Raw genomic sequence first — 21,958 nt, 5'->3', positions numbered from 1 at the left:
TTCTTATTTTTCAGTGGCATAACACCACAACACACAGCACAGTGATGTAGTAGTGACTCTGAAGTGGCTCCTAAGCTGGAGATTTGACCAGTACTTGTTAAAGGCATCTGTTGAGCAGGTTACCTTTGAAAAGGTGAATAACTGACAGCCTTTATCCTGACCAGTCATTGCCTCCAACATAGCATCTGAATGTTTACAACCTTTGTAAACTGTTCACCCAGGGTTTCTATAGAAAATGAAATATTTCCTTGCCTCCTCAATAAAGGGAAGCTTATATTGGTGTTTCTCTTGAAACATCACTTTGCAATGAATGCTGCTGGGACAGCTGTCTGACATTGTCATGCAGTTTCTCTGTGTGTGTGTTAATACTTGCTGGTTTTCTTGCCATCCCTCCCACAGTAGTGTTGGGATGGGAAGATTTCATACACTGAGATGCTGTTACTTTAATGAACTCCTTGAGGTTTGTTGAACAAAAAGGCAATGAAAGTGGACTTAAGGATTCTTTAAGTGCGAGTTTCTTAGTGCATAAAAAATACCGTATGACTTTAAGGGAAGCTTCAGACAGCTGCAGGTTGGCATGGCTGCTGCTGATGTCATAGTCTTAGTTCACTCCCCAAAGGAGTCATCAGTACCCTGAGTGGGTGGTCGTTGCTGAGGCAGGGAAGTGGTTGCCCTCACCTTCACTCAGGTATGCTGATGTCTTCATTCCCCATGTGAGATCCTGTGCCTGGGCTGGGACACCTGAGCTGGGCCTTTGTTCTCCTGTGTTCCTGCAGTTCTCTCCTGTGGTGGGCTCGTGTTTCATTCAGGACTGATCCTTTTTCTTTTGAAGGAGGTGGAACAGCTGTGTTCTGACTTAGAGTACATTATTGGATAAATACCTTTTTTAAGTGAAATTCAGTAGTGGTTTGGACCTGGCTACTGACGCCTGGTGTACAAATTATTTCCTAGCTAAAACAACTGAATTTGCCTCCTTCAACAGCAAGAGGGCACTTAAGAGTGAAAAGCTGCAGCATTTACATGGATAAGCAGTGGGCAGTTTGCAGGGTACTTGGGTCAAGCAGGGCTTTATTTTTACAAGCACCAAGGAGTTGTACATGTGAGATTCAAAGAAGTGTGAGGTGGAATACACATCATTATTTTCTATAGCATTTGTTTGTTCCTCACCAAATTGTGTTTGCACACAACTGAAAGAAACAAGTGTAGCCTGTTGGAAGGCCTCTACTGCAAGTACCTTTGCTACAGCTCCTGAGTGAAAACCCCTTTCACTCCTTTCCTCAGCAGTGCAGCAGAAAATAATTGCGCAGGAAGAAGCTATGGGATCAGAGGAGCCCACCAGCTGCTCCCTTACAGACCAAACCAACTGTGAGTTCCTTAACCTACTGAACATGCTGGGGGTGAAGAACGGGGAGCTGCTGGTGATGGAGATGAAGGACGTCCACATGACAGCCCCCTCAGTGCTGATGGATTTTGCTCAGGACCTGTTCAGTGTAGGTGATGGGAGGACTGAACTGCAGCAGACGGAGGAAAAAGAGGAGGAGGAAGACGTTCAACCGCACCTGGTTTTTATGGTTTGGCAAGCCACCACTTTGAAGCAGCTGATGCAGTGGGATTATCTGGATGAGACCCTCTTTAACATAAGGAACTTGTTCCCATGCGTGCCAGCTGCGCTGGTGCTGGTGGTGATCCATTCAGGCTCCCAGGAGGAGCTGTCCCGGGCCGTGGAAGCACTCAGGAGGATGCAGTGTCTGTTGGATGGCGCTTTCCAGCAGCTCGTGGTGGAGGCAGCGGTCTACAAGGCAGACCAGCCCGATAGCATCATGGAGGTCAAGAGAGCTGCATGTAGAGCACTAAGAGAAGTCTTTAATTGCCGAGAAGGTATCCTGGGACATAGCTAAACAGGGGCAAGGGACAAGGACAGGCTTTCTGGGAACAGAACCACAAGCTTGGGCAGGAGTGTGGAGGGTCTGAGAAGCACGAAGGGCCAACATAAGTTTGGAAAACACCTCTAAGATCATCTAATCCAACCATCCTCCTACCACCAATATTACCCGTTAATCACATTCCTCATTGCCTCATCTCCATGGCTCTTGAACACCTCCAGGGATGGTGACCACCATCTTGAGCAGCCTGTGCCAGCACACCACTGCTCTTTCAGAGTTTTTCCTGATATCTGACCTGTGAGATGCTTAGTGGTACTCAGTGACCAGGTTCAGATGCAGGAGGGAAGACAAGCTGGAATTTAAAATGAGGGATTGAGTCCTGGTCTGGGAATGGAAGATGCGAGTCAGAGCCCATGTGCTGTTAACTTCCAAGTGTGACTGTGGTGGCTCTCACTGCCCCAAAACACATGGCTGTGGGGATGCTGCTCAGTGTGAGAACCTCCACCCCAACTCCATTGCTGGGGCTTCCCATGACTGCTAATAGCTGTACCACCAGCCTTGCGTTCTTCTGAGTGAGAAGCAGTGATTCTTTTGGGTGAGATGTAGGGAAGGGCTGTTACCAGCGTGGTTCCTGCTGTGCTCCTATCCTGTGTTTCCTCCCCTAGATGTCAGCTCACCGAATCCCAGTTCTGCTTGTCCAGCTCAAATCAGCGCCCAGCAGTGGGTCGCTGTCCTCAGCCTGAGCTTGTGCCACGTGAGGTATCACAGATGAGTTGCAAACGAATTCCTGGAGACAGCAGGATTTGCAGGTTGGGTTTAATGCCGTTCACCCAGGTGTCTCTCTGTAGAATATTTCCTTCGTGGTGCTTTGCTTGTCTGCCAGTCCTGCACAAGAGTGATGCAGTGCACGATATCTCAGCTGCCAGAAGGGGACGCTGCTCCCTCAGCTTGATGCCGGCATTGCTCCAAAGCCCTGAGGTCTTCCCAGCATCAGCTGGGCAGGCAATCCACCCTAGCAGAAATCACTGAGTTTCTGCTTGCTTTCTTTGCTGCATGGTTCCCAGCAGCACAAAGCTCCTGACATTCCTCTGGGTTCTCTGCAGCCACAGGACAGGGGGTGAGCAAAGTTTGCTTCTGGCTCTGACTTATTGGCCCAAAGGCTGCAAACAAGATAAAGGTCCCTCTCCTGCCGTGGTGCTGTTTGCCATCAGTGCGTTGGTCTTTCCCAAGCTACTCCTGCGTGCCAGAGTAGACAAAGGGTCAAGGACAAGCTGTCTGAGCAGTTGGATGTGTGCAGACATTCCCACCTGCCTTGCTGGAAGGGCTGGGGATGGGCTCATACCAGAGTCCATCAGGAATGGGGGGTCTTGGGTGGGGGGCACTGTGGGAGCGGTGGATGGTTTTGGTCTCTATCAGCAGTGAGCCCAATAAAAGCTGAGCTCACTTCTCGCCCTCTCTTTCTGGGCAGGGCAAGGCACTGTGGTTAGCTGTTTTGGTTTTTTTTTTTTTTCCTGTTAGGGCTTCATAAGGATAACCTTTATTTTTATTTTTTTTTTTTTCCCAGATCTTGTATCCACCTAAAATCTTATCTGTTATGGAGAGAATTATTAAAGCCTTGTCTTTATTTGATTTCTCTGTGTGCATCTCTGAGCTGTAAAGCGCCGAGCACCAGGTGCCATACAAACTCATGCAGAGCAGGGGGGATTTGCAGGGATTTTCCCTGAGGGAAAGGATCCTCCAGGGGAAATTTTGAGTGTGGATTCTTTCCGTGGTGATGTGGTGCATCGTGCCTACGTGCCAGGACAAAGTGCGAGCGCACCTTGTGTGCCAGGAAGGCACCCTGCCAGCTGCCCAACTGCAGGCTCTCTGGGGCTCCCAGGCAGCCGTGCAGGCACTGTCTGACATCTCTCACAGGTTCTGTGGCTTTCCATTGCAGTAAGGGGAGGTGGGCTTGGAGAACCGAGAGGAAGAGTTTGAAGAGCTGTACTGAGGACTCTCAAAAATTGGTACAAAAGTCCTTTCTCGTGTCCTCTCACTTTAGATGAGAGGTGAATCATGGTGAATCATCTCCTAAGGGGCCGGATCCCATGGGTTTTTAGCCTTGCTCAGAGCTCACAGCACTGTGTTTCTGTACCAAGCACCCTGTCTTCCTCTTTTTGCAGTCCAAAATGAACAGATCTTTGCTCTTAGCAGGGCACGGGCACATGCAAGAAGTACAATTGCCCTCATTTAGAGCAAGCTGTTGATTTGCTGCCGGCATATCCATCGGGTTGCAGTGTGAAGGCAAAGGGCGGGGCAGCAGGGCCTGTCTGTACATCCAGGTCTGCGTTCAGGTGCCTGCTGCACTCCAACATCGCTCCGTGGGCACTGCACACACTGCTGAGCTGACGCTGCCTCTGCCTCGCTGTGCTGTATCTCTTTAAGCAACACAGAGGAAGATAAAAGTGTGTTTGCTCTTAGGTCCCTCCTCTGTTAATGAGTAAGGAAGTGTAAACGAGGTTGTTTGGGTATTGTGGGTGATGTTCACCTCTCCAAGCAGCCCTTGCTGGCAGCAGTATGTGTGTACCCAAAATTAACAATACAACTGCAGTGGCCATGATAAACAGCTCCATCCATTCCCAAATATTAGTTTTTGGATGAGCTTACCAGCAGTTTAAACATCAGAGAAACGGGAAGCAGACCTCGTTCTGGGCATGGGATGCAGAAAAGCCCCCTCACTGAGCAAGATTCCTGTAAACGCAGAATCTGGCTGACCTTAAGGCCGCAGCTGGCTGGTGTCACCCGCTGCAGCTGGGTGGTGTCAGGCTGGGGCCCTGGTGTGCAGACAGCTGCTCTTGGGGTTACAGCTGTACAGGAGCGTGGGCTCCTCTGCCAACAGACCCTGATCTTTGGAAGAGGACCCTAACCTTGTTTATCTCCTCTGACTTGATTACCAGCACTAGTCAATGAGTAAGGTCCTTTTATTAAGAGCCAGAGAGGCTGTCTGAAACCCCTGCCCTGACTGTCTGACCCCACAGTGCCGGTGTGGGGATGTGTTTGCTGAGCCTGTTGTAATTGGGACACACATTCTCCTGGCTTAAAGCTATTGGCACACAGTGACCTTCCCAGGCTGCCCTTCCTGATACCCATGGTCAGGCTGGATGGGGCTCTGAGCACCTGATGGAGCTGTAGGTGTCCCTGTTCATTGCAGGGAGTTGGACCAGATGGCCTTTAAGAGACCCTTTCAACTCCAGTACGTCTATGTTGTCCCCTAGAGGATGTCTGCAAGGGCAGTGCTGCTGTCGGCACCTTTCAGCTGTTCACATCCTCCCTTATTCTTGCAACAAGACATTAAATGTATGGGGAATGTCGTGCGTAGCAGAGTAAACGTTTACCATTGCTGCTGGGACTTCCCTCTTCACCTGATAGCCGTGCCAGGGCCGGGCAAAGCCCGTGTCCACCGGTACCGGAACCGGGAGATGCTCTGGGCTCGGGGCGGGAACCGGGGCCGGTGGGGGCGGTGCCGGGGGCGGTGCGGAGCTCCGCTCAGGGAACGCGGCGGCGGCGGCAGCGGGGGATGGAGGCGGCGGAGCTGCGGGAGCTGCGGGCGTTGGTGGAGCGGGCGGGCGGGCGGCGGGCGGTGCTGCTGGTGGCCGAGGTGGTGGCGGACGGCGCTCCGGCGGCGGCCACGTTGGCGTCGTTCGCCCGGGAGCTGCTGGGCGACGAGGCTCCTCCGGGGCAGGGGGTGGAGCCGGGATGCCCGTCCCGGTCCCGATGCCGGCGGCGGGAGCTGGGGGCCCGGCTGCTGCTGGTGCTGTGCCGCGGAGGAACGGCGCGGGGCCGCGGGAGCCGTGCGCGGCTGCGGGAGGTGGTGCGGGACGTGCGGGGCCGTTTGCCTCGGGGGCCGCCGCCCGCCGTCGTCGGCGTTCTTCTGCCCGGTGGGGACGGGGAGGACGCGGCGGTGCTGGACGCGACGCTGCGGCGGCACTTCCCGGCGGCGGGCACCGTGCAGGCGGCGCGTTACAGCCCCGGGAGTCCCGCAGCGCTGCGGGAATGCCGCACCGCCGCCTGCCGAGCTCTGCGGGCCGCCCTGCAGCACCCCGCAGGTACCGAGGGTTTGGGGAAATCGGACGGGGGAGGGATGGAGGGTGGCACGAGTGGGGCACGCATTGATCTCCCTGATTCGGCCCGCTACCTCACTTCTGCAGGATTTGCCAGGGAGATCTGCCCCTCCCCAGGGACTTCCTGCTGTCCCCAGTGGGATCCTTTTCATGCAGTGGAATCTGAGCCTTCCCAATAGGCTCTGCCCCTTCCCCGTGGGTCTCCTCCTGGGGAGGATGGGCCGTGGGTTGGGAAGCAGGGATGTGGCAGGCAACGGCTGTGGCGTGGTGCTTAGGATGCACATTCAGGTGCTGATGGATGGGCATTCTGGGGCTTGGGGTGCAGCCCTGGCTGCAGAGGGCAGGCCGGTTCTGCAGGAGGAAGATGCTGGCATTGGCTTCACGCAAGTCAGAACAATAACAAGTGAGCACTTGGTTCTAAAACCACAAGCTGTTGGCAGCTAGGTGAGCAGCATAAGGATGGCAGGGTGAGAGCCTGAGGAACAGCGTTTGATGCACAGAGAAGGGTGAGTGGTGTTTACCTGCAAGCACAGGATACAGCCCCAAGAATCAGGTGCTTCTTCCCATTGGCTCAATCCAGAATCTTGGATCTGAGCCTTCAAGGGCTTTGAGACCACCAGGACCCATTGCATTTTCCTGCAAGGGTATGAGGCTGCATTCTACCCACTCTTTGTGCCAATGCATGCATGTTCTTCTTTCCAGCTTCCTTCCTGCAGCCTTTCGCTTTCCTCACATAATTCCTGCAAGAATTTCTTCTGGTAGTGTCCGCCAGTTCTGGGCACAGCAGCTGCAGGAGCAGGGAAGCATCCCTGAGTGCACACTTTTTTTTCTCCCACCTTTGTGATTTGCTGGCATTTGCCTCAGTGCATGAATCTTTGGGATTATCTGTGGATTTGTCTTTCACGCCGGTGTGGATGTGGAGTGCAGTGGAGAAAGAGGAGCAGAAAGCCAGAGCGGTGCTGTGCAGGCAGCCTACTGGCTTTACAAGCACTGTGGGTAGGAGGACTCAGCATTGCTCACCAGGACTCTGCTGGTGCTCTGAGTCATAGAAGCATCCCATGAACTGTATTGGTAATGAGGATGCTCCTCAGCTTCAGGGTTCAACCTGATGCAAGATCAGCTTCTTTCCATGCCCCTGTGAGCCGTGTGCTCCAAAATGCCTATGTGACCCTTCTGTGCCCACCTAAGAGCTGGGGATCTCTCTGGCAGTGCCAGCCCATAGGACAGCATGAGCTTCTCTGGAGCCCAGGCTCCTTCATCCCATGGCTCTTCCCAAGGAGAATAAGATTTTTAGTGGAACGTGCAGGAGGAATGCGTGCGAGATGGGCCTGGGGTTTGGAGCAGCTTGCAAAGCAGGTTTGAGGAATGTTACCAAAAAACAACCCTTAGCTGGGGCTGAGCTTGTCATGTTTCCCTTCTGGCCTTTGCAAAGGATTTGTGCCAGGCTGCTCCCCGCTGTGTCCCCAAGGACTGCAATCAGGGGATGTGTTGGTGGCTGGAAGTCTGGGGCTGTCAGACAGCAGGAAACGCTGCTACTGTGAGCCCTTGGTGTTGCAATAAGACGAAGGACACTAAAGTGGTTTATCATTTGCCACTGGGAGACAAGATCTCCTAGGAGGTGAAAGGCCAAGTGGCATTTGGATGGGGATGCTGAGCCATTGCAGGCTATAAAATAAGCTGCTGCAGTGTTTTGCTATAGCAGCATGAAAGTTTGCAATAACTTGCTGCTACCTCTGTTGTCCTTTAGATGAACTTCCAGGGCAATGGGGAGCTTTCAGGTCACTATGAGGGTTTGCAGGAGCTGTTCCATGCTTTCCCAGGGTGGTGGGTTTAGCTGTTGGAGTTGGGCTGGTGGGAGTTAGGCTGGTGGGAGCTGGGGGAGCAGTGCCTCTGATGTTCTGAATGCTTCTGTGCTTTATCCAGAGGAGGGGAAAGAGAGGGAAAGGTGGAGGATGCCTGCCCTCCTGCAGTGCATCTCTTGGAGCCGGAGGAGCCAGAGAAAAGGCCACGTGTCAAAAGCTGCCAACAGTGTCCATGAAGGTATGCCCAGCTGCCTTGCACACATGCTGATTGCTGGAGGCTCCTCACCGACTCCTTGGCTGTCCATATGCCCACACCTCTTGTTGGTGGCGTCCTGACACTATTTCCTGCTCCAGACACCACTTCCTGGCCCAGCTTTGGCCAGAACCCGAAGACAGACAGTGTTCACCTAAATAAAAGCATGCTGGGCCCAGTGCCTGGGAGCACTGCTGGGCAGTGACACAACTGTGCATCCACACAGTGAGTTGGAAGCATCACCCCAATCCTATGTGCTGCATTCTGCAGGAAGCGCATTCCTAAACCACTGACAAGAGTGGGAGGGCAGTCAGCTTCAGGCTCCAGTTCAAAGCAGGCAGTGAACCCTCAGACCTGTGCAGCTCATTTGGAGGCTGCTGAAACCACAGGACTCTGTGGGGCCCCTGCTCTTTTGCTGCATTTTAAGGGGATGTTGAGTTTGTAAAGCAAAAGGAGAATCCATTACAAAAAAAATCACCTGTGCTTAGGTGGTATCTACCATTCACTTCGTCTCCATGCTTTATGTCTGTAGCGCTTTAAGCTGCAGTTTACATGAGGAAGGGTTTCCCACTGCACTGTCCCCTGACCTCTCTCTGCTCTTTGCAGACAACTTGCAGGACCCCCAAGAGGTGGCTCTGACCAGTCTGTCTCCCAATGGAAACTATGAAGATGCTGCTGGAGGTGTGGGCACCTAAAGCTGTGGGCACCTGATGTGATCCCTGTCCCGGTTCTGCCTGGCTGGTCTGGAGCAGTAGAAGGAGCAGCTGTGCCCACTCACCCTCAGAGAGCCCACAGATTTCACCAAGGTCTTCTGTGGCTGCCAACAGCCTCTGAGCTCCATGACAAAGCCACCCCCTGCCTATGGGGCTGTGCTGGTGGACACTGGGCTTTGGAGAAGCCCTTTAGGAGTGTATCCTCCATCCTGGGCAAGGTGACGTGGGGACTTTAGCTTCCATCTGCCCAAACAAAGGGAAACGAACAAAGCTCCCCACTGAGATTGCTAGAGATGGCCTCCCTGGCAAATGGATTCTTCTGCCTTATTTTTCTGCTTTATTCTTTATTCTGAAGCTGCTGACCTCTCTTTGATCTGGGAAAAAAAAAAAAAAAAAAAAAAAAAAAAAAAAAAAAAAGACAATTAATGCAGTGGCATGGAGATTGCAGTGGGACTAAGTATGAAGTCTCGTATCTACCAGCCAGTTGAAAAGCTTGGAAACATGTGAATAACATGAAGAAATACAGCTCTGGACAGCAAGTATAACACAAAAGATATTCCTGGCATCTGGAGCAGAGGGTGGTTCTGAGAGCAGGATGTGTCCGTCTGTCCCATCGTGGAGCTCGCAGACTGACTGACACACTGCCCGTGCTGGAGGGAGGCAGACAGGACTGCGGTGTGCTTGCGGTGAGATGGGGTACGGCACAGGTCTGTCGTACCTGGGACATCTCCACAGCTGTGCTGGCAGCCACTTGATAGAAGTGTTTAAACATCACCTATTTAAGCAGTTCCAAAGGGCTGCCTGTGGCCTGTGGGGCAGCATGGAATCATAGAGTCACAGAACAGAGTCACAGGCTTGGTTTGGAATAGACAGCAAAGTTCCAACCTGCTGCAGGGTTGCTTTATGGGTGATACGATGTAATGCTCAAATACCTCTTTAAACTTTTATTTTAATGCAACATAAAGCAGGTTTCATTTTATTTTTAGCACAAACGGCTGGGTTTTGTCTGTGCCTGGCTGTCCTCAGCTCCCCTCAGCTCAGGCAGAAGCTCCGGCCCGTCCTGCAGCCCCGCTCCATGCTGGGTCGCAGCAGTGCATCCTACAGTCATAGAACTGAGTCAAAAGTGTCCCTTAAAGGCCTTCTGGCCCAACTCCCTGCACTGAACAGGGACACCAACAGCTCCATCAGTGCTCAGAGCCCCGTCCAGCCTGACCTCAGCTGTCTGCAAGGACCGGGCACCACCACCTCTGTGCAACCCGTGCCAGTGCCTTACTGTGAAAAACTACCTTCTGACAGTGCTGTTCTGCCCTTTGGGAGCAGGAGTGCTTTCCTGCAGGCCATGGAGCACGGCCCTGCATTAGCCCTGTGTTAGCCCAGCACTCTGACCTCCATCCTTTCCCCATGCCGAAGTGCTGCGCTGCGTTCTGCGCACCTCGATGATTTCCTAATTGAAGGGCACTGTTATTCCAAGTGCTGGCTGTAATCAATAAACACACTCAATTTCTCAACTGGTACTTGTTTCTTTTTTTGTTTTGTTTTGTTTTGTTTGTATTTTCAGTTTGCCATAGGGTTGTCCTTAAAATAAGGCGGTGCGTGGTTTAATTGAGCTAAACGCCACGTGCAGTGCGGGATAACACCGCTGCCACCACGCGCCTTCAAAGTGCGTAAAGCCTACAGCCCGCCACTGCGGCCGGGCGGGAAGGGCTGCCCGACTTCCGCCTGATTCCCCACGGCTTTTCGAGCAGGCGATCGCCTCGGCCACCTTTGCCCGGCAGCTGAGAGGCCCTGCCGGAAGGGGGCCTCGGCGGCACTTCCGGGCCGGGTGGCGGCGGAGCGGCAGAGGCGCGGAGGGGATTCCAGCGGCAGCAGCGGTGCGGCTGAGCCGGAGCGGAGCGCAGCTGAGCGGGCGCCACCTCCCTCCGCGGGCCGGGCGGGCGGCACTATGATCACCTCGGCCGGTGAGGGAGCGGCGCGGGGCCGTGCAGTTCGCCGGGGTTTCGCTGAGTCAGGGCCGTGACTGGGCGCCGTCGCAGGCCGCGGGGCCGCCGGTCGGAGGACTCGGAGGGGCGGCCCGAAATGGGCCTTCACCTCTCCGGCCGGGTCACCCGTGGCCGCCGTCTCCGCGCGGCTCGGCGGCCACGACCGGCGATTTAAGCCTGAGCTATCCGGAGGCCTCTCGCTGCTCGCCCGTAGAATCGGGGCCGGCGCTCCGTTGGGGACGGGCGGGAGGCAGAGGCTGCGTGAGGAATGAGATGTCAAACGCTGCTTCTGGACCTGCGGAGAGCTTTTATGGTTTTTAAGAAAATAGGAGGAGTGTTTCTGAAAGTACTCAGGACAGAACTTGGAATGTGAATGGTTGTGGCTTTGGGAGGGAAACGTCGCAGAGCATGGCAATCTGCAGGCAGTGCTCTGTTTGTCAGCTCTTGGTTTTATGTTTGAAGCCTTGCTGCAGTTGAGAAGAAGCAGGAGTTCATTTTGAAGGAGTTTTAAAAGAGGAGAAATAGTTTGTTGAAGATCAGTGAGATTGCCTTTACCTGGAGGTGTGGGAACGTGTGGGTAAAAACAAACTGCTTATTTGGGGCAGAGCTGCTGTAACAGCATGGAGCCCTGTGCTGCTACCAGTTGCACCTGCGGGGCCCTTCAGTGTTCTTCCAGTTGCTGCTGACAGATACAAGTATAAGTCCAAAATCTCTGACAGTAGAAATTCCACATTTTACAGGCAAAGCGAGGAACTTTCTTTCTGTCAGAAAACTTTTCTTGTCATTGCACCTCAGCCATTAGAGCTCCAAATATAACTTGGTCCTATTGCTGCTCTTCATATCTAACACAGAGATCAGATCAGTCATCTTTTTGGCTTTTTGCTGACAGCTGCCTTATCTCAGCAGACTGGCCAGCTCCAGGCCTCCAGTCAGCCTTTCTGAGTTGTGGTTCCTACGACCTTTTGTCATTGCTCAGCTCTGTACGCCCCAGCCTGCTCCTGTATCAGGGTGCCTAGCAGAGGATACTGGTTGTGTGTGGGCATATCTGTGCCAAGCAGAGGATTGCCTCCTGCATCTGCCAGGAAACACTCTCCCACATCTCAGTGTGAAGTTTGGGTTCTGTGCCTCCTGGTGCAGCCATATGATATTGTTGGTAGTGTTTCAGCTGAGTTTGCAGTGCCACTGTGATTCCTTTCTATGTCAAGTGTTTTAGATTTGATCTTTGCTCTCCCTTTGGAATGTTACACTCCCCTTGGATTCTTCCCTCCCTTCTCACAGTTTGTCAAAACCTTTTGAAAGCCCAGTTCTGCCTGTCAGCAGGCTTGCTGGCCTTTCTAGTTTGGTGTCTCCTGCAGGTTTAAAAAAGTTATCAATGTATGTGACATGGAAGATCAACATTAGTGAGTTGTGCTGGAACTCAGGCAGGTCCTCTGCCCATCCTTTCAGCTGCAGCCTTCTGGTCTGACAGTGAGCCATCTATGGCTGTTCTTCCATCCAAGCTCTTCAAAAAAGGATCATCTTTTATGAGGAATGTACCTTTTCAATTATAAATTATAAGCTATTTTATTTTTAGTACGAACTTGGATCTGGTCTTGGAATGTTAATATGGAAGATTTTACCAGCATTCCAACATCAGCGTTCTTTCCTGTTTTTATTTTTGAGCTAAATGGCACATTCACATCTAAAGCAGTCCCAAACTGACTGTGATCTTGTTTTGCAGCTGGAATTATCTCTCTTCTGGATGAAGAAGAGCCACAGCTCAAGGTAAGCTCAAGGTGCTGCTTATTACATTTGGCAAAAAATAATGGCAAATGCATTGCTTTTGAGCTTAAAGTAAAAAATGCTTGGATCTCAGTAAGTGTAATTCTTAGCCAGGAACAGGTGAGCTCCAGGTAATATCCAGTCTGAAAGCAAGGACTGAAAAAAAAACAGATGGCAAACTTCTTTGTTTTGAATATGGATCAAACTGGGGCTTTGCTGAAGCCTCCGCTTATCTTAATCATAGTGGGACTTTGTTACTTAAATGTGTACCAGAGACTGCATTTTGACTATGTAAAATTCAAAGCTGAAGAGTTGTTAGCATAACTGCAGGCATGTGAAATAATAATCACACTTAGAGTTTTCTCTTGAAAGAAAGTTGCATTAGTAATAAGAGAAGATAACAGCAGCAGGAGCTCTGCAGCCCTCAGAGTTCTGAATCCACTGGACGACACCAAACACCCAAAGTGATGATGGATTGGTGATGCTCTCTGATTGTCTGAGCACAAGGACAGATCTCCTTTTAGGAAGGAGGGGGTGCATCTTGTAATGCAGGCAATCCCCTGCAGGTTTTGCTTCAAAACAGACATAAATGGTGATAGATTTGATCTATCCTGCTTTGCTCTGAGCTGGTTGGAAGTGGGCTGTTTACAGCCTGTATATCATTCATCTGGGAAAGCATAGTGTCCAAGTTAATTAATAGTGTTGGCTGGGTGTAGACCGTGGGCTGGAGTTCTTTGTGCTATCTTAAGGTTGTTCCAGACCCTTTGAAAACTTTGCATTTTGAGGAATTTGAGCTTTCATCTGTTTTAGCCAACCAGACCTCACAGAGAGACCATGGGAAGGAGCATCAGGCTCCTCTGCTCGTAAATGAAGCAGCCATTTTTTTGCAGAAGAGTTGCAAAGATTAGAGAGCCTTTGCAGAACTTTATTAAAGTAGAGCTTGTTGTTTATAGATGGATCAATTCTTGTCATGTTAGTGCTGAATCACACATAATTTTTTGCCGAGGGAAGGTACTAAATGCATTCTTTATGTAACATAACTTTGTATTATTATTATCTCTAGGAGTTTGCTCTTCACAAGCTGAATGCTGTTGTCAATGACTTCTGGGCAGAAATCTCCGAGTCAGTGGACAAAATGTAAGAAAAAGCACCCATTACTGCAGGGTGTGCTGCTTTAAGAGGAAATGATACACTAAGTGCATGTCATTCTCCTTGCCTGATAGTGGCTATGAGATCTAGCCTCATGCTTCCTGGAAAGCATTAATTTTGAAGGAATGTGGTGTTGAAACTGTCGTCCCAAAGACGAAAGTTCAGCCAGTCTGACGTGTGGCCTTTAAGAGAACCGAGCACAAAGATGAAGCTCTTCTCTCTCCTCTTTTCAGTGAAGTTCTCTACGAAGATGAGGGCTTCCGGAGTCGGCAGTTTGCTGCTTTGGTTGCTTCCAAAGTGTTTTACCACTTGGGAGCTTTTGAGGAATCTCTCAACTATGCCCTGGGAGCCGGTGACCTCTTCAACGTCAACGACAACTCGGAATATGTGGAAACGATCATTGGTAAACAGCTGCTGCTGCCAAAGAGAACGCAGGCATTTGTGTTATCAGAACTGTCCTGTTTAGAGATTTGCCTTGCTTTAGCTGTTTTTCCCCACATTCCACTCCTTGTATTGGAATTGTTGCTGCTGCTGCTTTTACTCAGTTTATTTTTGCCTTGTTTTCCCGTCCACTTTGAGATCCCATAACAGAACTGACGTAGGACTTACGGCAGTCTTTTCCTGTTCTTAACTGTTGTTCCACTGCAAGTTCCTAACAGCAAAATTACTTTGTGTATCTTCCCTTCTCTCATTTGTTTTTCTCATGTTGTCAATGTCAGCATAACTTTGGGAACAATCATCTAATAAAAACAGCTGCTCACCAGGGGCTGCCATTTTTTAAATTCTCTTTTAAACAAAGCAGCAAGCCAGATGTTGAGCCTTTGTGTAGGTTAAATGTTTTTTTCTAAAGTATCATCCACTGGTATGGGTTGCTGTTCAGAGGATATGGTGGACGTGGGCTGGCTTTCAGTCTCCCCAGCTAATGCTTGTGGTGGGTTAGGAAAGTCTCCTATTGCTGCTTCTATATTTGTTTAAAATGTCCTGTTCTTGAACCAAGATAATGACTTTGGTTCCATTTTAAATGCATCTTCTTGGTTTTGCTGTTACAGTCAGTTTGCTGGATGAGGTTGTAAATATTTTTCCACTGCTGTCTGTACCTTTGACTGCGCAAGTAGCTCATGTGCCTCATCTGTGCAGTTGTGTTGTGCTGGCAGAATGCTTTCATGCACAATCTGGTCTCTTCCTCAGGAAGGTGTAGTGAGCCCCGGGTTGCCACAGAGTTTCAGAATAAATTGATACACTGGCTATGATTTAATTTTGAGTAGAAGATTTGGGCAACTGTTTAAAAATGGGACGACTGCTGAGAGCTGTAAGTGTCAGATAGCTCTGTAGAGGTTGTCATCTACTGAATTTACTGACTTCAGTGTCAGTAGTATGGAGATGCATTCTGACACGATAGTGTCAGTGTTGTTGGTCTTGCTGTTATGCATAGGATGGCTTCTGAACGTCTTCTATGATAACTGCTTATTTTTTCCACACTGATCTCTGTCTGTTTTCCAACCTATGTGGAAACTGCAAACCTGTAGGAAGCTGACATCTTTTCCTCTGTATTTAATATCATTCCAGCAAAATGTATCGACCACTATACCAAGCAGTGTGTGGAGAATGCAGAGCTGCCAGAAGGAGAAAAGAAACCTGTTGATGAAAGGCTAGAAGGCATAGTGAACAAAATGTTCCAGCGGTGCTTGGATGACCACAAGTACAAGCAGGCGATTGGCATTGCTCTGGAGACACGCAGGCTGGACATCTTTGAGAAAACCATCCTCGAATCGGTACAAGCTTGTTCTGAAAAGCCAAACTGTGAGGTTTTGTGTGCACAGGTTTTGCTCTGCAGCTTTAAAATGGAAAGGAGGTAGATTTGTCCTAATTTCTAGATCCCGTTTTGACAGCTCAAACCCAAACTTTGTGTCTCTGAATTTCTTTTCAGAACGACGTTCCTGGGATGCTGGCCTACAGCTTGAAGCTCTGTATGTCTTTGATGCAGAACAAACAGTTTCGTAATAAAGTCTTGAGAGTTCTAGTTAAAATCTACATGAATCTGGAGAAGCCAGACTTCATCAACGTGTGCCAGGTAAACTTCTCAGGGCGCTGTTTAAAGATGTCTCAAAAGTTGTTATTCTTACAGGTGTCCAATCAAGTACCTCTAGCAATGTTTCATTTCTAACCAATGAAATGTCTTTTCCTGATTGCATGATTCAAATTTATATCATAATGAACGTGAGGAAAGAGATGCAGATGCTCTACAGGTGGTCAACAGAGAAGGGATAATGTTCAAAGGCAGTTTGGGGACACAAACTTGATTATTTCAAGTAGGGAGCAGCAGATAGAATTCCAAACAGCAGAACTGCTATTTATTCCTCCAAGGAAAAATTACAGTGGTTTGGGTTTGGTTTTTTTCTGTTTGTTTGTTTGTTTGTTTGTTTGTTTTGCAAGCTGTTGTCTGCATGTATTTAGACAACCAAATATGAGGTTCCTCAGGTTATTGAGCACTCAGCTGTATTGGTATGTCATCTACACGTGACTTAGGAGTGCTAAGACAACTCTCCAAAATGACAGATATTTCTTTCATGTGCTTTGGAGTTTTTTTTTTGTCAACCTCCAGAGATAAAGCTGCATAAATAGGAAGGGCTGAATCGTGTGTCTTGAGTTTATAATACTTGGTCTCATTTTGTAAACTAACCTGTGAAAACTCTGTAGATTCTTATTGCCTGCTTACTCTGAAGAGATATTCCATGGAAGCAGCATATAAGGCAATGAGAAAATGGCACATGGCCTCACTGGTATTTCTTTTTCGTTATATAAACTCTGATTTTTCTCTTTTCTGTTTCCCTTCCTCACCCTCAGTGCCTGATATTCTTGGATGACCCACAGGCTGTAAGCGACATCTTGGAAAAACTAGTGAAGGAAGATAACCTTCTCATGGCTTATCAAATTTGCTTTGACCTGTATGAAAGTGCTAGCCAGCAGTTCTTGTCTTCTGTGATCCAAAATCTTCGCACTGTTGGAACTCCTATTGCCTCCGTGCCAGGATCCACCAACACTGGCACTGTCCCTGGCTCAGAGAAAGACAGGTGGGGCTTGAGAAGAGGCACACTTGTTCAGTTACAGTTCTGCTCTGCTGGAGCTTCCTGTGTGCGTGGCTCTGCATTGCAAGTTACTGAGTTACTCTATGTAAGCTTGGGTAACAAAGCGTGGTATTTGCTCAGGGTGAAATTGTATGTTACCACTGGATGAGTTCACTGTTTGCAAAAATGCATTCTCTTTGCAGCTTAGGGAAGCAGGGTGCATTTGTGTGCTTCGTGTAGCTCAGCTAATGAGCAGTAGTGCATTAATGCTCTGATGCTGTGTGCTCTTGGCAGAAACTGGTGGAGTTAAAGGGCAACTGTGAGCAAAAGGCACATGGCAGTCACACACAGGTTTGGCTTCCAGTACTTGCAAGCTTGGAGGTGATACTGTAGTGTTATATGTCCTTTTGTATTTTCAGCAAAAGGAGCTAGCTCAAATATAGTCTGAGTTTTGTTCAAGTCCTAAACTTAAAACTTGTTCAGTGCTCAGCATCAATGGCTATTAACTGTGAAAAGCCCCTGGTAATTAAAAAATGCCTGAAATTGGCACTAGCAATCCCTCAATGTCTTTTTATTTTACTTTTTGACTACTTAAAAGTAATCGACCTACATGATTTTGTTTTAAACCTGTTTATGGAGAGTCAGCTCTCCAGCCTAAGGCTGCTGCCCGGCATGGATGCTGTGTGGAAGAAGTTTGTGTTCCAGCTGCTCTTTTGTCTCCAGAGCTGTCATGGCTGTACACAGCCTGATTCCCCTACCATCTTTGACAGTGTGTGATGGAAAACGCTGCCTAAGTCAAAGCTGGCTGAGTGTAAGGGTTTATGCAGCTGTGAGGAACTGGTTCTAACTGAACCAATGATATGGGTGTAGAGAAGCTATTCTTTCTTCTTCCCTATTAAAGTAAAAGCCAAGGCACAAAAGAATATATAAATCAGCCTGTGAAGCATGAGGAGAGGGTGCTAACAACAGCTTAATACCTCATTTACATGTCAACACTAGCATTTATGCTAATAGTGACGAGCTCAAGGCTTTTGGGTGGGGATATAATGACCCTGACTAGATGTTGACCCTATTTTCTCACTTGTTTCTGCCTGTTCATTCACTACAAGCAGCTCTATTTTTGTCTCCCTAATGAAGTTAGAGGGTGGGAATTTCCAGGCCCTTGTCTTCTAGTGCTCTGACAGCTGAACTTAGAGGAATTTGCTTCTCAGCAGTGACCTCCAGGTATTCACTCCTTGTGTGTCAAAGTCATGGTACTTCCAGTTGTCATCTCTAAATCCTGACCTACTATATTGGGGTAGTGTTTAGCTGTTATTACAATGCTTGGCTGGTTTCAAGTGCTGAACTGAGTTGCATTTTTGAATTTTTATCTTTATTTAGTGATGCTATGGAAGCAGAAGAGAAACCAGGAAGCACCTGTGTGGGGAAATCTGCAGAAATTGTGAGTGCCACTTCCAAGAATGTGCCTTGCTTAATTGTTCTTGTGTGTTGGAATCTGTGGGGTTGTTGGATTGGTTTGGCTGATACAAAATGGAATTTCACTTCTGTCTTGTCCGGAGTCCAGCTGACAGACATTCTCTGAGGACCTGATCTGGCAGTCTAAAAGTCCACCATTTTAGATACTGAAAGCTGGAGGAATTTTCAGAAGGAATTACTGGATCCAAAAAAAGGAACACAAGTAGAAAGATTTGGCTTATATCTTTGCTTTCTGTTGAAATAATGAACTCCTGGAGAAAAGGGCCTGAAATTTGACTCCTGCTGAGAGCCTTTCCTGATGAATTAGCTAATTCACCAGCTGGATGTTTTATTCTAGTGAAATCCAGGTGAACCTTAGGTGCTCAATTAATTTGGTGTTTTTTTCCTCTTTTGAAATTTTTTCATTTTCTGAAGTCCAGCTGCAGTTTTGGCTAGACAGGACTGATGTTCTGCAGGAATGGGAGAAGGGGGTGCTAATAAAAACATCAAGTTTCTTTTCTATAAATGAAGATTCTTTTGTCTGTCATGGTGACGTCTTCCTTTTGTTCTCCTTTCCTAAGTATCAGAGAAAGCAAGTTCATTTCTAGCATGAACACACAGTTACATTTCAGCATTTCATTCTTAGCTAATGCAGTTCTGACAGTTCTGTTGCTGAGGAAAGGAAACTGTATATGGGGAAAAAAAAGAAAGCCCAAAGCAAAATGTTCTTTTTTTCTTTTTGTTTTCCCTGTAGTGCAGGTTTGCAGATTAGATTTGGAAATTTGTGAGAGATTCTTGCAGGTCGGTTAAAAAGAACAACATTTTACTTCACTAAGCGCAAGCAGAAGTGCTTTCTTGGAATTATGTTCTGGAGTGAATTTTCTTGCTGCATCTGAGGAACCTGTGCTTTTGTGCACTAAAGGTGTCTCAAATCAATTTCTGCTGAGTTGGCATTGCTGCCTGTGCCAAGGGATAAGTGCACAACAATGGTTTCTGTGGCCAGAAATTCTTGAGCTTAATCTTCCACAGTTCAGAATGATAACTACAAAGGAATAATTGAGAGGATTAGTCTAAGGGCTGAGCTACTTAGCTTTTGCTGTTCTCTGACCAGCTAATAGGGCCAGAGAGTAGCAGTGTCCTTTTCGTGGTTCTCAAAACGTACTTCATCTGGGACTTAAATTGTGGAAGCTGTTCCACAGTGGGGAAGAAGGAGGCATTCTCAAAGAGTTCTGGAAGATGAATGTATTAGGAACCCTAGTTCCACTAGCTTCTGTTCTAAATAAAATCTTTAGCTCAAAAGAAGGTCAGTAGGATGACGTAAAGTGTTGTGGCTTTGTGGTCCTCTTTAATAAAACTTCCATGGAAATGCAGGTCCATATTTATAACAGTGGTTGCCTCTTGCAGGAGACTCATCTTATCTGTAAGACCAAACATAACAGCTTGCAGACAGTCAGATGTCACTGATATCTCTCACTTTCAATTAAAGCATTTTCTTTCATAGATTTTCTTCTCCCACCTGCACTCTTGTGCACAAAGGAGTTGGCTTATCTGAGAGTTGGTGTTGTCCTTTTAGCAATGTCCCTTTAGTCCCACAGCAAGTCAGATTTTGGAATATGGTGTTGGGAATGTAGCAGAGAGGGCTTTCATGAACTGTGTCTTGTCTCTTTTCGTTTGTTTATGAAGAACCCAGAACCCAAGGACCAGATCTCAAAAATGATTAAAATTTTAAGTGGAGAAATGGCTATTGAGTTACATCTGCAATTTTTAATACGAAACAACAACACAGACCTCATGATCCTCAAAAACACAAAGGTAAGAGGCTTTGTTTGGATTTGTCTGATTCATTCTGTTATTTGTAAAATAACAGCAACACGATCAATGCAAAATCTTACTGTCTTAGCATGACTGACTTTCTCTCTTTTGAAGACCCAAATCTGTTTTGTTTGGAATACATCGACATTTAAAACTAGAACTTGTGAGGCCAGGGAAGAGCTGATAGCACCTGAAAAGGGCTGTGTAATCAAATTGTTTCAAATTCAGCTGCTGTGACCTAATGATGACAGGCTGTTGTTAGTGTGTTGCTTCATTCTGATAATTGGTGAGAGACACTGGTCCCTTTTTCCCTGCTTTCTTTTTGGTTTTTTTTGGGAGTGAGATAGACCAACTCATCCTCCAGCTGATCCTGTAGAAGCATGTGGTACTAGCTGGGGAGAGAGGGAGTCAGCAAGGACTATGAATTACAATATTTTGGTGTCTTGGTTGGGTTGGTTTGTTTAGCTTGACTAAATAAATCCTCATGTGCTCAGAGATAATTCTGCATTGAAGATAGAACTGATAAAAACACTTGAAAACATCAGCTGTGTGCACTTGGCCATGCTTGCTTTGGGACACCAGAAGTGGAGTGCTTCAGTTAAGCAGCAGTCGAGGCAGTTGTACCTCTGACAAACTCCTAGAAAGGGTAGATTTGCACTGGAAAGATGGGTTGGGGATGTTTGAGAATGTATTAACAGTTTATGATCTGTTAACTCTGATTAAAGGGAAATTGCTGGTTAAGTTGAGCCTAATTACAACCCATATTTGTAGTGTACTGGCAAGTATGAAGTGACTGGGGGCATGTCTTCTGCTGGCTGCTGATACCGTGATTGGTTTTGTTCTTTAGGATGCAGTGCGGAATTCCGTGTGTCACACAGCAACTGTTATAGCAAACTCCTTCATGCACTGTGGTACAACCAGTGACCAGTTCCTGAGGTAAAGCTGTGGCAAGGAAAAGCATTGTCATTTAGGGGTGGTTTGAACAACACTGTTACCCTTTTTCACCTGATAGCTCCCAAAGAGTGGTTGGAAAGCTCTGGGCTTAGAATAAGAAAAGATCTGAAAGCTAATGTGGAGGTAGAAGGAAGGAATAAGAATTTATTACTTTTTTTTTCTGTCCTCACACATTGGCTTTATTGGAACAGTAACTGTGTGAGCAGCACAGAGGCTGGAGATCTGGAATTTATGTTTGCTCTGTTTGGAGAGAAGTTGGAAATTTTCTGAGCTGGTGATTTATAAGATTTATCTTATTTGATGGAGACTGGTGGGTTCCTCTGGAAGAGAAATGTCAGGACTGACCTTACCCAGGAATTGAGGAAAGCCCCAGAAACTCTGAGCAAGCTTTTCCCACAGAACTAATAGACTGCATATTGATCAGTTGTTCTCCATCCTTCATTGAAATCACTGGTATCTACAAGTTGGACTAATATTAGCCAAGAATCAGGGCTGATGAAGGGGGGAGAGGTACAAAGTGCAATTATGATTGGCTTGTTTTCTGGAGCTACTTTCTCTTATGAAAGCAATGCTTGGTGCTATGAGACATTGTTTGCAGTCTGAGGAATGGACTGTGTGTAAAACTTTGTCTAACCTGTCTCTTTTTGTCTTGCAGAGATAATTTGGAGTGGCTGGCCAGGGCCACTAATTGGGCTAAGTTTACTGCTACTGCCAGCTTGGGTGTTATACACAAGGTAGTGATGCATTCATTCATTCCCCTCTGTTCAGTAGGAGTGATTTACTTGTGAACTCTGAAAACATTGAAGTGGGGAATCAGAGTGATGTCTGTAATTGTGTGTACAGCTTAACTGATTCAGCCTAGTTAAGCCCTTTGCTTGGTGCCTGGAACATCTGTCAGGGATGCTGGGTGGGCAGATTTATATACCTGTGTCACTCTTACAAAGCTGTTTTGAAAAAAGTCTTTGCAATGGTTTTATGTGCCTTGATCCTCACTGAAGTGCTTTAGTGAATGAGTCAGTGTAGCTTCTAGCT

General features: G+C 47.9%; 3 protein-coding genes across 4 annotated transcripts in view; all 3 read left to right on the top strand.

Annotated features, from left to right (window-relative positions):
- The first annotated feature begins 42 nt into the window (after positions 1-42).
- LOC122161179 lies at positions 43-3,512 on the top strand. Of its 2 annotated transcripts, none has more exons than XM_042820337.1 (3): positions 43-1,878; positions 2,549-2,692; positions 3,448-3,512. In XM_042820337.1, the coding sequence occupies exons 1-2, from the start codon at positions 1,317-1,319 to the stop codon at positions 2,653-2,655; spliced, it is 669 nt and encodes a 222-aa protein (XP_042676271.1). In that variant the 5' UTR covers positions 43-1,316; the 3' UTR covers positions 2,656-2,692; positions 3,448-3,512. The 2 variants fall into 2 exon arrangements, with proteins under 2 accessions (XP_042676271.1, XP_042676272.1); XM_042820338.1 differs by lacking the exon at positions 3,448-3,512 and having other exon boundaries at positions 43-133; positions 1,282-1,878; positions 2,549-3,270.
- Positions 3,513-5,439: 1,927 nt separating this feature from the next.
- CUNH2orf72 (chromosome unknown C2orf72 homolog) lies at positions 5,440-10,259 on the top strand. Its single transcript, XM_042820336.1, has 3 exons — positions 5,440-5,968; positions 7,907-8,023; positions 8,645-10,259. The coding sequence occupies exons 1-3, from the start codon at positions 5,440-5,442 to the stop codon at positions 8,731-8,733; spliced, it is 735 nt and encodes a 244-aa protein (XP_042676270.1). The 3' UTR covers positions 8,734-10,259.
- Positions 10,260-10,628: 369 nt separating this feature from the next.
- The window catches only part of PSMD1 (proteasome 26S subunit, non-ATPase 1), a 61,173-nt gene continuing 49,843 nt past the window's right edge, over positions 10,629-21,958 (top strand). Inside the window, exons 1-11 of the mRNA XM_042820300.1 lie at positions 10,629-10,709; positions 12,451-12,494; positions 13,555-13,628; positions 13,874-14,043; positions 15,207-15,412; positions 15,568-15,711; positions 16,485-16,711; positions 18,086-18,146; positions 19,844-19,972; positions 20,820-20,908; positions 21,582-21,660. Coding sequence (XP_042676234.1) covers positions 10,694-10,709; positions 12,451-12,494; positions 13,555-13,628; positions 13,874-14,043; positions 15,207-15,412; positions 15,568-15,711; positions 16,485-16,711; positions 18,086-18,146; positions 19,844-19,972; positions 20,820-20,908; positions 21,582-21,660 — 1,239 coding nt within the window. The 5' untranslated portion in view covers positions 10,629-10,693. The remainder of the gene's footprint in view (positions 10,710-12,450; positions 12,495-13,554; positions 13,629-13,873; positions 14,044-15,206; positions 15,413-15,567; positions 15,712-16,484; positions 16,712-18,085; positions 18,147-19,843; positions 19,973-20,819; positions 20,909-21,581; positions 21,661-21,958) is intronic.

The sequence above is a fragment of the Centrocercus urophasianus genome, unplaced genomic scaffold (assembly GCF_019232065.1).
Source record: "Centrocercus urophasianus isolate 14NV4802_14NV808 unplaced genomic scaffold, USGS_Curo_1.0 seq_19, whole genome shotgun sequence".
NCBI lineage: Eukaryota > Metazoa > Chordata > Aves > Galliformes > Phasianidae > Centrocercus > Centrocercus urophasianus.
Note: the sequence above shows the minus strand (reverse complement) of the source record. Positions and strands in the feature narration are given on the sequence as shown.

Coding starts and splice junctions, on each gene's coding strand:
- LOC122161179 (XM_042820337.1), top strand. CDS start 1,317: ATGGGATCAGAGGAGCCCACCAGCTGCTCCCTTACAGACCAAACCAAC. Junction 1,879..2,548: donor AGTCTTTAATTGCCGAGAAG/GTATCCTGGGAC, acceptor TTCCTCCCCTAG/ATGTCAGCTCACCGAATCCC.
- CUNH2orf72 (XM_042820336.1), top strand. CDS start 5,440: ATGGAGGCGGCGGAGCTGCGGGAGCTGCGGGCGTTGGTGGAGCGGGCG. Junction 5,969..7,906: donor CGCCCTGCAGCACCCCGCAG/GTACCGAGGGTT, acceptor TGCTTTATCCAG/AGGAGGGGAAAGAGAGGGAA. Junction 8,024..8,644: donor TGCCAACAGTGTCCATGAAG/GTATGCCCAGCT, acceptor TGCTCTTTGCAG/ACAACTTGCAGGACCCCCAA.